This window comes from Micromys minutus (assembly GCF_963924665.1).
Source record: "Micromys minutus genome assembly, chromosome: 14".
In the NCBI taxonomy this organism is placed as follows: Eukaryota; Metazoa; Chordata; class Mammalia; order Rodentia; family Muridae; genus Micromys; species Micromys minutus.
This window is the reverse complement of record NC_137983.1, coordinates 36,060,766-36,077,846: the sequence shown is the minus strand read 5'-3', so window position 1 is coordinate 36,077,846 and position 17,081 is coordinate 36,060,766. Positions and strand designations below refer to the sequence as shown.

At 45.5% G+C, this 17,081-nt stretch overlaps 1 protein-coding gene across 1 annotated transcript in view; it reads left to right on the top strand.

Annotated features, from left to right (window-relative positions):
• GSR (glutathione-disulfide reductase) overlaps nt 1-17,081 on the top strand; it is a 42,297-nt gene that overhangs the window by 2,724 nt on the left and 22,492 nt on the right. Inside the window, exons 2-5 of the mRNA XM_080928779.1 lie at nt 9,698-9,724; nt 10,212-10,300; nt 11,284-11,353; nt 13,191-13,338. Of these exons, the coding sequence (XP_080784905.1) occupies nt 9,698-9,724; nt 10,212-10,300; nt 11,284-11,353; nt 13,191-13,338 (334 nt within the window). The remainder of the gene's footprint in view (nt 1-9,697; nt 9,725-10,211; nt 10,301-11,283; nt 11,354-13,190; nt 13,339-17,081) is intronic.

The window sequence follows — 17,081 nt, the reverse complement described above, 5'->3', positions numbered from 1 at the left end:
ATTACTGGAAATCTATGTACCAAGTGCTTTTTATAAAGATTTGTTTTGGAGCCTGGAGAGATGGCACTTGGCTGCTCCTGCAGGTAACTAGAGTTCAGTTCCCAGCAACCACGTGGTGGCTTATAACTGTTTTTATTTAATTTATTTTATTTTATAATAATAAATATAATAAATCCTATTTAATTTATTAAAATTAATTAAATTAATAAACAGATAATATTAATAATTATCAATATTAATTTGGTCAAATATTTAAACCATAATTTAATAAATATTTAATTATTATTTAATTATTGAAATATTCCAATTTCAGGGGATCCAATGGCTTCTTTTAACCTCCTTGGGCACTGGGCACACTTACGGTACACATACATACTTACAGGCAAAACACTTATGTGTGTGCATGTGTATTTGTGTCATATATATATATAATAAAGATAAAATCTTTTTCAAGTCTTACTTTTTATTGTGTGTGTTGAGGGCTGGTGTGCACACGTGAGGTCGGTGCCCACAGGTGTAGTCCGTGCTTCTGAGCCAGGATTGCAGGCAGTTGTGAGCTGGCCAGCCTGGCTTCTGGCGTCTGTACCGTGGTCTTTAGCAGGAGCAGTCCAAGTCCAAAACCATTGAGCCATCCCTCCAGCAACCTGTCTTCCCCATACATCTCTAGATGCTGGAGGGTCACTGCAGCCAGCAAAGCAGATTAAAAACCCCTGTCTTTGGGAGTGGACATTTTAATTGTCTGTAGTTTCTAAAATTTCCATTACTATTTTTGTGTTGAATACAGAAAAATATGTTGTGTGAGCTGGTGGTGGTGGTGGGCCTTTTTTTGTTGTTATTTTTGTGTGTGGGGGGTGTGTTTTGAATTGTTTCTGATAAAGCTGGAATTGATTTTGGAGATTTGTCAATCCAGTATGACTACACTTTTTCAAAATACAAGGGTAATAACAGAAGCACAGGCAGTTCTCTGCAGTTCTGGCTGACCTCGAACTCACTATGTGGACTAGGCTGGCCTCAAACTCAGATCTGCCTGGTCCTGCCTGCCTCCCAAGTGCTGAGATTAACAGTATCTAGGCTGACCTTAAAAGCACTGTGTAGCTGAGGCTGACCTTGAACTTCTGACCTTCCCGTGTCTACCTCCCATTTTTAATTATACGCATCACCGCTTCCTACTTACCTGATGCTGGATATGAGCCCAGCGTTTTGCACATCCTAGGCAAGCATGCTGCCTACCAACTGAAGCCTGGGTTTGCTTTCTTTCTGTAAGGACTGCTGAGAAGGTCCTAACACTGTCTCTAGCAGTTCTCTGAAGACTTTGCTTTTGTTACCTTTATTCATTTGGGGGAAGGGGCCAAGCATGTCAGGGCATGTGTGTGGAGGAAGTCAGAGGACAGCTTATGGGAGTCAGCTCTCTCTTCCACGTGGATCCTGGGGATCGAACTCAAGTTGCCAGGCTTGGTGGCAGGCGCCTTTATTCATTGAGCCATATTGGCAGCCCCAGACTGGCATTTGGTTCTGTTTCCTGTTATAGGAAATTGAACCCATGCCTGCTTCTGAGCTGTACCCAGAACCTTAAGAACAGGACATACTTTGATGTAAAAAGGGCAAACGGGCTGTCCTTTGAAGACCCCTGGCTTTCTAAAACACTGCTTGGGCCTCTGTATTTTTGTTTCCCATAAATCCTGATAGAAAGTCAGGGAACATCTTTTTGTTTAATCCTTTTGCTCTCCTAAGGAGCAAAATGTCAGCTCACACACTTGGGAACACCCAAGTAAGTGGCTTCAGTAGATCATCGCACATAAAGGGTTTTAAGCATTGTCCTCCAACAGAAGGGAGGAACCTCCTCACTCCCACTTAGGAACCAGGCATTACTGTTTTAAACTCGTGCCTGGGGTGGTACCTCAGCAGCAGCACTCTTGCCTGACATCTGTGAGGCCATGGGCACCCCCGAAACAAATAAACAGACAGCTAGCCATGACGCTCTTCATTAGGGCTCTCCTATATGAGTCTCCACCCCAGAGCACCCGATTCGGTATCTCTAGAGTAAAACCTTAAAGATGTAATTTTTCAAAAGCTGCACCCACATTTTTTGTGGGTGAGTCAGACACAACGCCAGGCTTTTGTCGGAATAAGGACTGGGAGAGCTTAAGAAAGGATCCAGTGAACCCCCCTGAAGGATTGGACCGATTTTATTTCAGTGGGCTTCTGAAATGAGCAGCAAAGTGTGGGTCTAAGGATGTCATAGACACCTAAGGATGTCACAGACACCTAGGGATGCCTGCCTCATAACCGCCTGCTTGTTGTTTGTTTGTTTCTTCCTACTTCTGGGTCATCTCCTTCCCCAAGACTTTACTCCAGTGATAGGGTAGATAGACCCTTCCCTCAGAGGTGAATATTGCCAAGATGAGTGAGTTGGTACCATTGGTTTGGTCCTCTCCCGAGTGTGCTGATCTTTGGAGAGGATGAGGTTAGGTGAAGACTTGAGAGTTGTCCTGTGAGCATCTTTTCCGATGAGGGAGATCAGCGTTTGGTTTTTAATTTTTATGTGCATTGGTGTTTTGCCTGCATATCTGTCCTAGTGTCTGAGGTTGTCCGAGCCCCTGGAATTGGAGTTACAGACAGTTGTGAGTTGCCATGTAGTTGCAGGAATTGAACCCAGGTCCTTTGGAAGAACAGCTGAGACATCTTTCCAGCTTCAAGACCAGGGCTTTCTTTCCCAATGCTAGCACGTTGATGTCAGATTTCCCAGCTTCCAGACTGAGAAACATGGGGCACTGAAACTCTCTCTTTAGTCTGGTGTTTTGTTACAGCTGCCTGGACTAATGTGATTGCTGTGTGTCTAGGAGCTCAGTTTTCTTTTTTATCAAGTTTTAAAAATTATAAGTCTCTGCATGTCCGTGTCTCACTAGTTTCAAGTTGATCTTGAACTCCGTGTAGCTGGGGAAAACCTTGAACCATTTTCTCCTTTTGTTTTGAGACTGGGTCTTTCTTACTCCGTAGTCTAGGCAGGCCTCAAATTTGCCACCCTCCTGCCGTAGCCTCTCCAGTTCTGAATGACTCATTTTCCTCCATGCAGGCTCCCCCCACTCCCCCTCTTTTTTTTTTTTTTTTAATAGAATCTGTTCCTTTAAGACTTGCATGGTGAGAAGGGTAATAAGAAGCCAGGCAGGAGATGAGCTTGCCCTGCACTGGACTAGAAAGAACTGTAGCATCAAGAACAGCTGCTAAATTGTCTGAGCTGAAGAGAACGGCATTCGCAGACCCAGTGGTATGAGTCCATTTGAGTTCCTCCTTAGTGTTCCCAACCAGGCAAAAACCAAATAAATAGATGTAGTTGGTAGAGTATCGTATTGTGTTCAATAAGAACTAGCTGTGGAAGAGGGCAAAATAGGCTATCCCCACCCCCACCCCCAGTTAAAGATAACCCCTTATTGCCCAGGGCAGCACAATTATTCCTAAGGGCAGAAGAAACATGTTGGGTATGATCTTTGAATTAAGTTTTCAGAGACTCAAAAGTACAAGCCAGTGTGAAGCTGAGTTAGAACCTCTGGGAGCTTTAATTCTCCCTCCACACAGACCTCTCTGACCTCTGCGCCTTTGTCCTGTAGGACCCCCGGCCCCGGTACTTTCTGACTGTTCTGGTTCTGGGGTTAGGAGGAGCGCAGTCAGTACCTGTGGGGTTTCCTACGGCTTGCCCTTAGCCTTGTGTGCTAAGGGTTGACTGGCTGACTGGCAAAGTTTTCTTTATTTCTAACTTACTGTGAACTGGGTTGCACATTGCCCCAGAGAAACCCACAGGGCAGGCCTGGGAAAAGGCTGCTCCGTAGATTATGGCTCATCCAGTGAGCAAACAATGACTTAGCAACATGCAAATCATAACGAGTTCATTGTCGACAGCCTGTACCTTAACTTCCCAATGTAGCTTTCTAAACAGCCCAGTTTAAAGGAAGTTCATGTCCTTTAGTTCTGATGGGTTCCCCTTTAAAAAAAAAAAAAAAAAAAAAAAAAAAAAAAACAGAACATGGCTTTCATAAAATGAGACCAGCCAGGTCTTTTAAGTGTTCACTAAATACATGGTTATAGAGAGAGAGCCTTGTTGGAGTCGGTAACAAATATACAACGTTGGCCATCTGTCTTGTTAATAATGGCTTTTACAGTGGACACACTATATTTTTATTTTTAAAAGGAATGTTTTTAGCCAGGTAATGGTGGTGCGCACCTTTAATCCCAGCACTCAGGAGGCTGAGACAGGAGGATCTCTGTGAGTTCCAGGCCAGCCTGGTCTACGGAGCTAGTTCTAGGACAGCCAGGGCTACACAGAGAAACCTCATCTTGAGAAATGAAAACAAAACAGTAATATTTTTTGAAGGGCAAATAAGCAGTTTGCCCAGAATGAAAGAAACCGCTTCCTGTAGCTGAGAGGGGGGCTGGAAAATGAGTCGCCCGTGTCTTACATCTTAAATATTTATTTTTATGATTTTTAAATGTGTGAATGAGTGCAGGTGCCTACTGAGATCACAGGCGTCAAGCATCCCAGGAACCACAGTGACTGGTGGTTACGAGCTGAGCCATCTCTTCAGGATATTTTTACATTAAAATGTTTCTTTTTTGAGCTAGACGGTTGCCCAGGCTGGCCTTAAACTCACAACGTAGTTGATACTGGCCTTTATCTCATGATCTTTCTACCTCCACCTCCCATTTGCTAGCAGTACAAGTGGGCCAGGTGACAAAGTGTCTGGTGGGCTCAGGGCCTGTGCTGCCAGACGTAATGTACACACCACAAGGAAAGGGAGAGGAACTGAGTGTGGCTGGATGTGCAGAGCTCTTTAGTCCTGCTGTCTCTGGCTTTGATGGTTGTCGGATGGATGTTGTAACTTATTCTTTCCATGAGGTATCTGACGCCATACCGAGAAGAATGGGGCTTGATTTCCAAAACTAGCAGCTATGTCTGAAGTCTGTTCTCTGTAGCTGCCAAAACAGGACAGGTGCCATTTCAGGATGGAGGTTCCCCGTGATGTCCCCAAGCTCCAAAGAGTACACAGGGCACTGCAGTGCAGAGCCGCTGGCCCAGGACGGTTGTAGATGGAGGCACGTGGTCTGCTGTGTGTGCACCTCAGATAAGCTTGGAGCCTGGGACACTCCACAGGTCTGGGATTAGATCCATGTAGGGCTTTTCCTGCATAGTGCCTGAAACAGCGGGGTGCTGAGTGAATGAATAGGTTTAAAGAGTTTGTTTGTTTGTTTAACATAGAAACTTAAAAGTAAACCATTAGTGTAGGTCTGGCCATCTTGACCCTTCACGGAAATGTATTCCAGACTTTTCTTGTAAGATTTAGGATCTCCTGCAGGGCAGGCTGGCTTGGAAATCCTGCTCCTGCCTGTGTCTCCTGGATGCTGCAGTTACAGGCATGCGTCAGCACCCTGCCCACACCTTCTAAACCACCTAACATATGCTTCAGACTTACTCGGTGCACAGTCATAATGAGCTGCAGTGATTCAGTGTCAAAGTCCCTTTCAGGGATGGCTAGGGAGCTGGAGGAGGAAGAAAAAGAAGACTGGAGAATGTCTCCTATCGTCCTGAAATCATTTCCACCCTTCGGGAGCTCTGTAGAGTGTGTTCTGGATGAAAACAGTGGCTCTGGCTGCAAACCACAGAGAGTAAGGTGTGACTTAAAGGCACTGAGACCGACTTTGTCTTCCCAGGGGACCTATGAAGGCAGGTCTGGGGTGAAACCCCACCAGGGCACTGGGCTTGGTCTTCCCCTTCCCAGAGGATGTTAGTTACCTGTTTCCCCTGCTTTTGGCATCTGAAAAACCTCAGTCGCCCTCCTTCCTTAGGAGTGGCTTGTTCTTCTGTCCCTGTGACTGTCAAGTACCTCAGTTGGGGTGTAGCAGCGGGGCCTCAGCTTGGTCGGATGGAGGTGGCGGGATTAGACAGCCATACTTGGTTCCAGTTATACCAGAGTACTTCCTGCAGAGTTGGCCCTGAACACTGCGACCAAACCACCACGTAGGGTTCTGGATTTTACTGGGCTTGAATTCTGTATACTTCTCTCCTTTCTATGGTTTCTTGCTTCTGTCTTTATTATTTATTTATTTTTGGTTTTTCAAGACAGGGTTTCCTGTCCTTGGAACTCACTGTGTAGACCGGTCTGGCCTCAAACTCAGATCCTCCTGCTCCTGTCTCTCAAGTGCTGGGGTTGAAGGCATGCACCAACTACCCATCTAGAATCATTTTAAAATACAATCTCTCTCTCTCTCCCTTTTTTAAAGATCCAAGTACAGTCAGCACGAGGAGGGTGTGGGGATGGGAGAGAACAGTGCGGAGGTGGGGGGATGATGGAGCGGAATGAATAAAAGTGTAATGATGTGTATGTATGAGAATTCCATAATGACCTCCAGGGGTTTACACACCAAACTGATTTTTTTAAAAAAGCTAGAGAACAGTGCTAGACAGGTGGTGGCCCATCTCTTTGTAGGGGAAAGTAAACGAAAACCTGGTAACTGGGGAGTATATGGAAGCGTCCTTCATTCCTTTACTCCTCTGGGTACAGGATAACGGTGAGTGGCATGGTTATGGTGAGGGGAATAGAAACTTACTTTTCAAAAAGACAGCCTCTTCCCAACACTGGAGAGGATAACGAGACTTGGGCAGGCTTTGAATCCAGTGTGTCACACAGCAAAAGCCTTAACCAGACAGGTGTGGTCCAGGCTCCACACACAAAGATATGTAGAAAGATTCCTAGCCTGGATTCTCGTGATGTGTAGGAAACCAACTAGATGCTTTATGGCCATGACCAGCAGAGCTATAATCCTCGAAACAACTGTTTAGAAAGTTTCGTGTGCATTACACACACACACACACACACACACACACAACTGGGGGGGTCTGGAAAGATAGTATTAATAGTTCTTGAGGAGGTGACTGAGGACCAGAGTTCAGGTCTCAGGTATTAAGCTGGGTAACCTGTGCAGAGGCAGGGGAGATACTGGGGCATGTTAGCTTCTAACCTAAGAAAATGTGACCCTTGGGTTCAGTGAGAAAACTGCCTCAAAAGGACAGAGGGGGCAGTAATGGAGACCCCCTTCTTCCGGCCTCTGAGTACACACATGCGCTCACAAGCATGCAAATAATCCATCCACATTGAAAACAACTGTATTCTAACAGGGCATGTTGGTGTCCACATATAATTTCAGCATTTGGAAAGCTGAGGCAGGAGGATGGCAGTTCAAGGCCAGTGTAGGGTACGCATAGTCCTGTCTCAAACAGTAACAAAATAGGAACCTAAATAAAATACTAACACAAGAGAAAAATGGGCCGTTACAAAATCATAACGAGCAAAATAAGGCCGCTTTCTCCCTTTCCAGAGCCGGACACTGTGTGCTTGGAGCATGCTCACTCATAACAGACGTGGAGCCGCTCAGGGTTTGGATATGTTTTGAGGAATGTGGGGCTCCAGCATCACCTGGAAATGTCTTGGGGGACCAGCATTGCATGTGTAGTTCACTGTTGCACAGACTCCCCGGTGCGGTGGCTAACCACATATGTGCACACATCCCTGTCATTTCAAATCGGGCTGTGGCATAACTATTATTACACACTTTTCTGTTTGCCTCACGGTATTATTTATTACCCAGCATCCCTCTCATCCACGGCTCTGCTTTCTGGAGAAGTCGTCTTGTACCTGGGGTCAACAAGGAGGGGATTATGGAAGACCAGTTCGTACAACTTATCATGATGTTATCATTTAATTGTTCTACTTTATCAGTTATTGCTGTTAATACCTGATTCTTCTTTATAACTTGAACTCTATCACAGGTGAGATTGTACAGGGAAAAGCACTGTAGAGGGTGTGCCCTGTCCACAGTTCAAACAGTCTGTCTTGAAATATATCCTCCCTCAGAAAGGATGAACTACTAGACATTAGCATTCACTCTGTAACAGCACATGGAATTTGCTTTTTTTGTTTTAAATAGCTGGAAAGTATTGGATAGACTCAGTCTACAGCAGTGGGATGCTATGCCACCGGTGGATTGTAAATACATTTCCTGTTACACGTTGGGACTAGGCTTCAGGGACCATCCTTTCTTCATGCATGTCTGCAGTGTGTGGGTGTGCATGTGCGTGTGATCTGTGTCCTGTGTGCTTGTCCGTGTAGCAGACATGGACCAAATGGAATGTGCTTGCTCATTCATGTTGCTTGAATAAGTCTTTAAAGTTTCTTAGTCAGATTGACGGAAGGCATGTCAGTAGATGACCTTCTAGTGTGTGTTTATGTGTGTGTTGGCTTTAGTACACTCGTGTGGAAGCCCAAGGATCAGCCTCAGTTTGCTTTTTAAACTGGCCTTTGACTGGTACCTAAGGCTTTCTTTCCAATTAGGATGGGCTGGCCATAGAGCAAACCCAGGGACCTGATTTCCCCACCTCCCTAGAGCTGGCATTGTTCATTTGTGTGTGCCCATGTGTGCATGGACACGGGTGCCATGGTGCGTGTGTGGAACTCAGAGACAACTCATGCTGGTTAGCTCTATTGTACCGGTAGGTCCCAGTATCAAACTCAGGTAGTCAAACTTGGCTGCAAGTGCCTTTACCCACTAAGCTACTTCATTGATCTTATGGTGGTTGCTTTTAGGGATGTACTGTTCTATCTTTTAAGTCTTAGATCTTCTGACAGCAGCCAAGGTTACATCACTGCTGCCTACTCGGTAGTTAGACAGCTAAAGAGTGTCTGGAATATGCGTCAGATGGCAAGTCTAGGCAGCCAGGGAGGGATCTTTAATTGTGCTTAAAGGCTGAGCTCAGTTTGGTTTCCTGCTGCAGGCAGCTCTCCTGCTGGGGTACACAGAACAGTTACTCATTCAGTGAGGGCCAGGCTTTGATTTTTGTTTTTATTTTTCTGAGCCGAGGTCTCATGTAGCCCAGGCTAGACACAAATTTCTCTGTGTCTAAGGATCCTTGGATTCCAGGGGTATGCCTGGTGAGGTCCAGACACCCTATTCCAAAGGCTTAACAGAGGCATTCCTTCCTCTTTTTAACGCAGTGTTAAAACTGTGTTTTCGGGGCTGGAGAGATGGCTCAGCAGTTAAGAGCACTGACTGCTCTTCCAGAGGTCCTGAGTTCAATTCCCAGCAACCACATGGTGGCTCACAACCATCTGTGATGGGATCTGATGCCCTCTTCTGGTGTCTGTGAAAACAGCTGCAGTGTACTCATATAAATATAATAAATAAATCTTTAAAAAAAACAAACAAACAAACCGTGTTTTCGTTTGTGCTAGGAAATGATCCAGCCGAGTTCTGTGTCGGTAAATAAGGCGAGTCTTACTGCTGTGGTCTGGGAGACCGAGCGAGGTTCCCACTAGCACCTTGTCAAGGGCTGTCAAGTACTTGTGTTTTCCAGCGAGTTCAGAGATTCCCTAAGCCAGTGGCTTCAGTGGCCCCATTGCCCTTTCTCTTCTCACCGCCTGCCCCCCTCTTTTGAGAAAAATGGATACAAACGTTCTCTCTGTCACATGAGGAACAGTGTGATGTTCTAATTGTGGTAGGAAAAGGAGGTAACCCTGGGATCCAGCTCCTTGTGACTGTCACTGGTGTCTGGTCACGGCATGGCTGGTGACTGGAGCTCACTCGTTCATGCGGCTGTTTGGGTGACTTGGATGGAGTATTCTTAACCCTTGTCTTTTTAATTTCCACCCCCTAGGTGAATGTTGGATGTGTACCCAAAAAGGTAATTTTTAATTCTCCTTCCCTCCATCCTCTGGGTTCATATTTACTAAGTCATGACCAGAATAACATACCAGTTGGGAGTCGTCCCTGCTTGCCTTCTGTGGCTGTGACCTGGAAAGGAGAGGGTTTGTTTTAGATCACGGCTCACAGTTCCGGGAGCTGAGTGAAAATGACAAAGCTTACAAAAATACAAAATATAAAACAGGAACATAAGCAATAGTAAACAAAAAGTACCAGCAATAATAAGAAACCTTAAAGGAACCGCGGTGAGGCCGGCTAGTAGTCCACTTTTATCGTGTTTGCAGGCTGAGCACTTTAACAGTGTGTGTCCGATTGCCCGGTATTTCAGAATCCACTATAAATTCTGTCTAGTCGGCTCCTGAGTCTCTTCTCAGTGTATCTAGTTTTGTTTTCTTTTAATCTGTCTTTCTTCAGCACCCCAGCATGAGTGCTTTTGATTCTCTTTCTTTTTTTTTTTTTTTTTGTAGGTAATGTGGAACACAGCCGTGCACTCGGAATTCATGCATGATCACGTGGATTACGGCTTCCAAAGCTGTGAGAGTAAATTCAATTGGCAGTGAGTATCAGAGCTTAAAGGGTTTGCAGCACGGGTATTTGCAACCTAGCCATGCTTTGAGAGGTGGGGGATTACTTTGTCCGAACGTATACAGGCCTAGGCTGTAGCTAGGTTTTAAGTGCTCTTGCCTAGGTCATGCAAGGGCCCAGGTTCAGTCCCGGTGCCATATGTGTGGTTTTGTATATGTGTCTGAATTTATGCACAACGTAAAATAGACCATTATAACCATTGCAAACACACAGTTTGGCTTTAAGCCACCGTGAATACTGGTGTGTGGGTCTCGGTTCTTCCAGGTCTGTTCTGGGTAACATGACAGTCCTGTATGTAGCTTTCTAAGTGACACTAACTAGTGGAGCCATCCATTTTCCAAAGAGTTGGGACAGTTCATTTAAAGTTCATCCTGTCCCATGACATAGCAGCTCTGCTGGGTTTTTGTTTTTATGTCTGTCTGACACACACGTGAATGCCGCACCACATATATGGAAGTCAGAAAACAACTTGTGAGATTGGTTCTGTTCTCCCATCCTGTAGGTCCTGGTAGTGAGGTTGCACTGTGTACCTTTTATTTTTGTATTTTTTTTTCCCCAGACAGGGTTTCTTTTTATAGCCCTGGCTGTCCTAGAACTAACTGTAGACCAGGATAGCCTGAAACTCAGATCCACCTGCCTCTGCCTCCCGAGTGCTGGGATTAAAGGCGGGCTCCACCACACCTGGTGGCAGCGTGTGTCTTAAACCACTGAACCATCTCCTTATTCTCTGCACAGAAAGAGGTGCAGGTATTGCAGGTGCCATCTGGGCATGCTCCAGAACCGAATAGGACCTCAACGCCTGGAAAGCAGGTGTTATGGGACAGTGGAGGACACTGTCTTCAGACAGTTGCAGACTTCATGCTTGGTTGACAGTAGTGCTGGAGGCTGGTGCCCTGGCTCCTGGGTGAAGGAAGAAAATACTGTTTCTGAGAACTGACTTCGGTCCCTTTACAGTGTCATCAAGGAGAAGCGGGATGCATATGTGAGCCGCCTGAACACCATCTATCAAAACAATTTAACCAAGGTGTGTGCTGGCCTCTGAACCCTGGGAGAGAGTCATTTGACCTCGGAGGAGCCACCAGATCTGACCAGACAAAAGTGCAGCCTCCGGATGTGTCTTACTATTTCTGTAGATAATTTTGAAGCTGACCTTACTGATCTAATAGGCCTTTGACCCAGTAGGCCAGTCTCTTCTCTACAAATAGATATTCCGGGTCCATGGACCAGGTCTTAACTCATGAATGCATACTGCAACACACTCATACACATAAAAGAAAAGCAAGTAAATCTCAACAAAAAGGACAGGAAAGTTGTTGGAGGTTAGGAGGTTATGGAGAAAATGAGCATTTTACAGAACTTTGTGTGTGTGTGGAGAGCTCACACCGAACTTGTGGCGATAATGTTATGGCTGGTATAGGAGTTCCACAGCAGAAGAAACATGGGTGCTGTGTCCCAAGCAGTGCAGACCTTACTCCAAACCGTTACCTGTGCTCTCGGCACACTCAGCCCTTTTTCTCCCAGGGCGGACTCCCTGCTTCCTAGAAATGTTGTTAGAACAGGGTGCTTGTGGGTTTGGCATTAATCGAAATTCAGTTAATTAAGCCAGGCGCCTGCAGGAGCAGGGCGGGGGGGGGGGGGGGTTGGGAGGGAGGAAAGAATTCAGCCCCAGACATGTTGCTAAATGTTGACTCACTCCTTTGTGTGGCTCCTTTAGCTTTCGTAGCCCACCTGTGTGTGCCAGGACATCAGTCACAGCTGGCTGCCGTCAGATTGACCCCTTGTACACAGGGTTCTACTGAGAGAAGATCAAGCATTACTGTTCATTTGCACCTAGAGCATCTCTGTAGTTTTTTGTTTTGTCTTGTAACTTTCTTTCCACTAAAAGTTATTTATTTTTGTGTTAGGAATACACTGTCATTTTCTTCTGACACACCAGAAGAGGGCATTGGACCCCATTACAGATAGTTGTTGAGCCAACATGTGGTTGTGGGAATTGAACTCAAGACCTCTGGGAGAGCACTGAGCCATCTTAACCACTGAGCCATCTCTCCATCCTCTTCTCATCAAAAAAAAAAAAAAAAAAAAAAAAAAAAAGCAAAATGTCATATCTCCTCTCTTGGTCAGAATATATCTCTGGTGTCTGTTCCTTTCACCTTTATTTCTCCCTTGTCTCCTCATTCATCTCCGTCTCCTCTGGCAGATTTTTTTTTTTAAGTCTTTTCATTGTGAGTAAGGCCTTCAACCCTTGGAGTATAAAAATATTGTCTTTTTCCTTGGAGAGACTGGCATGGTTTTATCCACTTGGTTTTAACTCAAGGTGGCACACTATTCTTTCTCCCTGCCATTCACTTCCGGCTGGCTGGCAGTGAGGTCTAAGAATGGGCATCAGAATCCATCTTATTACTGACAGACCCAAAATCAAAATCTTCAGTGAAGTGGCACTCACCTATATTCCCAGCCATGAAAGGCTGAGGCAGGAGGATTGCTACTTTAAGTAAAACTTGGGTTGCACAAGCCAGGGGTAGTGCTTAACTTTGTAATCTTAACGCTTGGAAAGTAGAGGCAGAAGAATCAGGATTTTGAGGACATCCATGATGGATGATTGGGTTGGAGAGCAGCCTTGGCTGGTTTTTGGTGAGGAAATGAGGAGCTAATATGCTGAGCAGAATAGCTGTCTTTTGAAGCAAGGTTTCCTTTAGCTCAAACAGCTGGTGAACTTCCTGTCTAGCCAAGGGTAACCCTAAGTACCTTCTCCTCATGCTGGATTCTAGGAAGGTGCTGCTACTCCCAACTTGGTGTTTTTCATTTGTTGGCTTTTTAAAAGTCTTACAAATATGCTAATAGCAGTGTCCCCTCCTCAGTCCCACATAGAAATCATCCATGGCTACGCAACATTTGCAGATGGACCTCAGCCCACGGTGGAAGTCAACGGGAAAAAGTATACTGCTACGCACATCCTGATTGCCACAGGCGGCGTGCCCACAGTTCCTCCCGAGAGCCAGATCCCAGGTGAGTCTTCCAAAAGCTGGTGAGGTCAGGGAGTTTACAAGTTACATCATGGGAGCTGCCTACGCTGGTTGTGTCTTAAGAAAGGTCAGAAAAGACGGTGCCTGCAGACTACAGTTAGCTAAGTGGTAATTAACAATGAGCCAAAGAAAGCTCAGGACTCAGCAAGAGAAGTCATGGGGAACGTTCACCTTTCACTACTCCTGGTGTGGCCCAGAATGCTGCCAACCTGGGGCTGTCAGGCAAGTTGTTATTTCTAAGACTCGAGAGACAGTAACTATTCGAGAGAGAGAAGTCCTGGAAAGAAATAGCTCTTTGCTGATGCATTTTTTTTTTTTTTTTTTATTTCTTACATAGCAAGATGTGAGAGATAAGCCCAGCCAGGAATCTCAGGGGTGGTCCTCTGGGCCATGTGTCTGTATGCTGGGCTAAGAGTCAGCAGTGACTCATGGACAGACTGCCATGCTCACTCTCGAGAGGCGTTAGTCACTCTTCCTCCCACATACTCTTACACGTCTTGGAAAGTGAGTTTCTTCATTTTTTTTATTGCTGTGCTAAAATACTGTCGACAAAAGCAACTTAATCGAGAAAGGGTTTGCTCCTCGACACAGCTGAGATTGCAGTTTGCCCTGCAGGGAAGTCACAGCGGTAGGAACTTGGGGGAGCTCAGCACAGCACAGCAATGAAACAGAGCAGTGAGTGTATGCTTACTGTTGCCCAGTTCTTTTTCTGTACGTCCCTGACTAGGGAATGGCACTACCCACAGTGGGTGGATCTTCCCATCCAGCTAATCCCTCATAGACATGCCCAGAGGCCCTATCTCCCAGATTATTCTATATTCTTTCATATTGACAAAACTAACAAAAAGTCATTAACAGTGGGCATACTTGATACATCTTTTCAGTTCTCATGACTGGCTTCAAAACTTGTGATAATTTTGCTTACAGAGCACTTTGGGTGTGTGCACGCATGCCTTTTAAAAAATATTTATTTGTTTGTTTGTTTATTTATTTATTTATATGAGTACATTGTAGCTGTCTTCAGACACACCAGAAGAGGGCATCAGATCCCATTACAGATGGTTGTGAGCCACCATGTGGTTGCTGGGATTTGAACTCAGGACCTCTGGGAGAGCAGTCAGTGTTCTTAATTGCTGAGCCTTCTCTCCAGCCACACATTTATGCCTTTAAACAGATCTTTCCCTTTTGTTTGTTTTGTTTCTGAGATAGTCTCATATAACTCAGGCTGGCTTCGAGCTTACTGTGTAATCAACAGTGACCTTAAATCTTGCTTCTCTTGTCTCTACTGGAATCACAGGCATGTGCCACCATGCTGGCTTATATTTTCTTTTGTTTATTGCTGTTTTCCTTTTTTCTCTCTCTCTGGAATTTTAAGCAGGTTCATAACTCCCAAAGCTAAAAAAAAAAAAAAATACAAAGGTATTATTTTCAAGTAACATAATATTTAGCTGGACACAACCCCGATGGAACCAGACTCCAGTCTTCATTGTTTAGTGGGTTTAAAAAAAAAAAAAAAAACAACGAAAACAGGATAAGTCTAAAGAGATAGCTCAGTGGTTAAGAACACTTGCTTCTCTTGCATAGGACCCAGGTTCAGTTTCCACTACCATCAAGGTGGTTCTGAGCCATCTGCAACTTCAGTTCCTGTGAATCCAACGCTTTGTGACCTTACAGGCACCAGGCACTCACAAGGTTGACTGTGTGCCGGAGAGGCTGAGTACCCAGTAGCTGCCCAGTTCACAAGGCTGCTGTCACAGCAATTCCATTCTGGTGCTGCAGGCCCCGGGGATGCCTAGAGAGCCTCTGGTTTCTGGAGGACCGAAGCAGCCCTGTTCCATGTCAGTGAAGGGTGGCAGCGGCAGCTACAGAACAACAGAGTAGATGTGCCCATCAGCGAGAAGAGGAGGGGCGGGCAAAAGCTGTGCCTCCACCACTAGAAGGTGCTACTCTTGCCCCTGTCTTGGTAGGTAGGTAGGTGTAGCTTCAGTTTCCAGACAGTGAATCTGGTAAGTATGTTGCATGCAAAAGCAGAAAAACAGCAGGGAGCAGATAAATAGGAGCAGCAGGGAGCAGACATCATCAGATCAGATGCCAGAACACACAGCAGAAACCACTAAGAACAGTGTAACGGGAGAGCAAGCAGAAGTAACATTGTCGCACTTAGAGCATCCTGGGGAAAAGGCTGTCTGGGAGCTCCCAGTTGGAAGATCCCAGGCAGAGCTTTTGGCTTCTTCCTGCTGCAGGGCTTTCTGTACTGGGGAACAGACAGTAAGCAGTAGCCTCTTGGAAGTGGCTTGTGGTCAAGCCGGTTTCAGCGCAGAGTTAAATAGCCTTAGCTGCTCTCCTTTCTTGTCAGAGAGGCAGTGATTCAGCCTCACCCAGGTTGGGGGTTCTTGGGGGATGGTTGACATCAGCACTTGAGTCTGAGACAAGGGAGGTCTTCTCATTCCCGGAGCCCACTTCTCTACAGCACAAACAGCAGATGACAGTTTACCACAGTCCCCGCCCCCACCCCCTTACTCCTGGAAAGAACCTGCCCAGAGGTACTTCCCTTAGTTGATCCAGATCCAGCAAGTTGATGATCAAGATTAACCATTGCAGAAGACTAAGGCAGGAGCATTGCCTTAAGTTTGAGGCCAGCCTGGGCCACAGAGTGAGTCCCCCAAAAGAATACAGGCGAGGAGCCGGTGGTTCCAGTGTTCCTGCCGTGCTCACTGCCCTCACTGCATGCTTTCCCTTCTGAGAAGTAAAGTAATGAAAATAAAATGTGCTGATGGATGTCCTAAGAGGAGAAAGGATAATGAAGTTACTGCTCTGTGCCAGAGTGCTTGCTTAGCAGGTATGAGCCCTTGGTTCAGTTTCTAGCAGTGCAAAAAGTAAACCATTAAACACCTAATGGGGGTTGGGACCTGGAGAGATGGCTCACAGTACTTGGTGCTCTCCCAGAGGAACTGAGTTCTGTATCTAGCATCCACATAGTAGCTTACAATCTTCTGTAATTCCAGTTCCAGAGACTCCAGTGCCCCCTTCTGACCGCCACGGGCACTGCATGCATATGGTATATATCTGTGTATGCAGGAGAAGAAACATCCATCTATGAATGTGTATAATATATATAAAATAAGTGTGTGTGTGTGTGTGTGTGTGAGAGAGAGAGAGAGAGAGAGAGAGCTTTTAAAAATCTAATGGAAGGGCTGAAATGGTGGCTCAGTGGTTAAGAGTATTTGTTGCTCTTGCAGAGGACTGAGGTTCAGTTCCCAGCACCCACATGGAAGCTCAGAACCAACATTAACTTGAGTTTTAGGAAATCCAACCCCCTCGTCTAGCCTCAGCAGGCACTGCATACGAAATGTACACAGACATACATGCAGGCAAAACACTTCTACCCATAAAAATTTTTAAAAATTAACTAAAAGCAAAACAATAACAATAGAAACCTAATGATTGAGTCTGTCTATAGAGAGATCAGTAGAGGCAAAGGATAGGGAAGAGTCCTGCTCTCACTCTCCCCTTGAGGGTACCTTCTAATGCATGTGTCTGTCCGTCCATCCATCCATCCATCCATCCATCCATCCATCCATCCATCATCCATCCATCTATATTGGGGCTTGAACTTAGAATCTCACACATGCCAACCACAAACATTACCTCCTAAGGCATAGCCTCACTTTTAAATGTATTAAAACATTCCTTCATTAATTGAGATAATAAAAACAAATGTGGCCT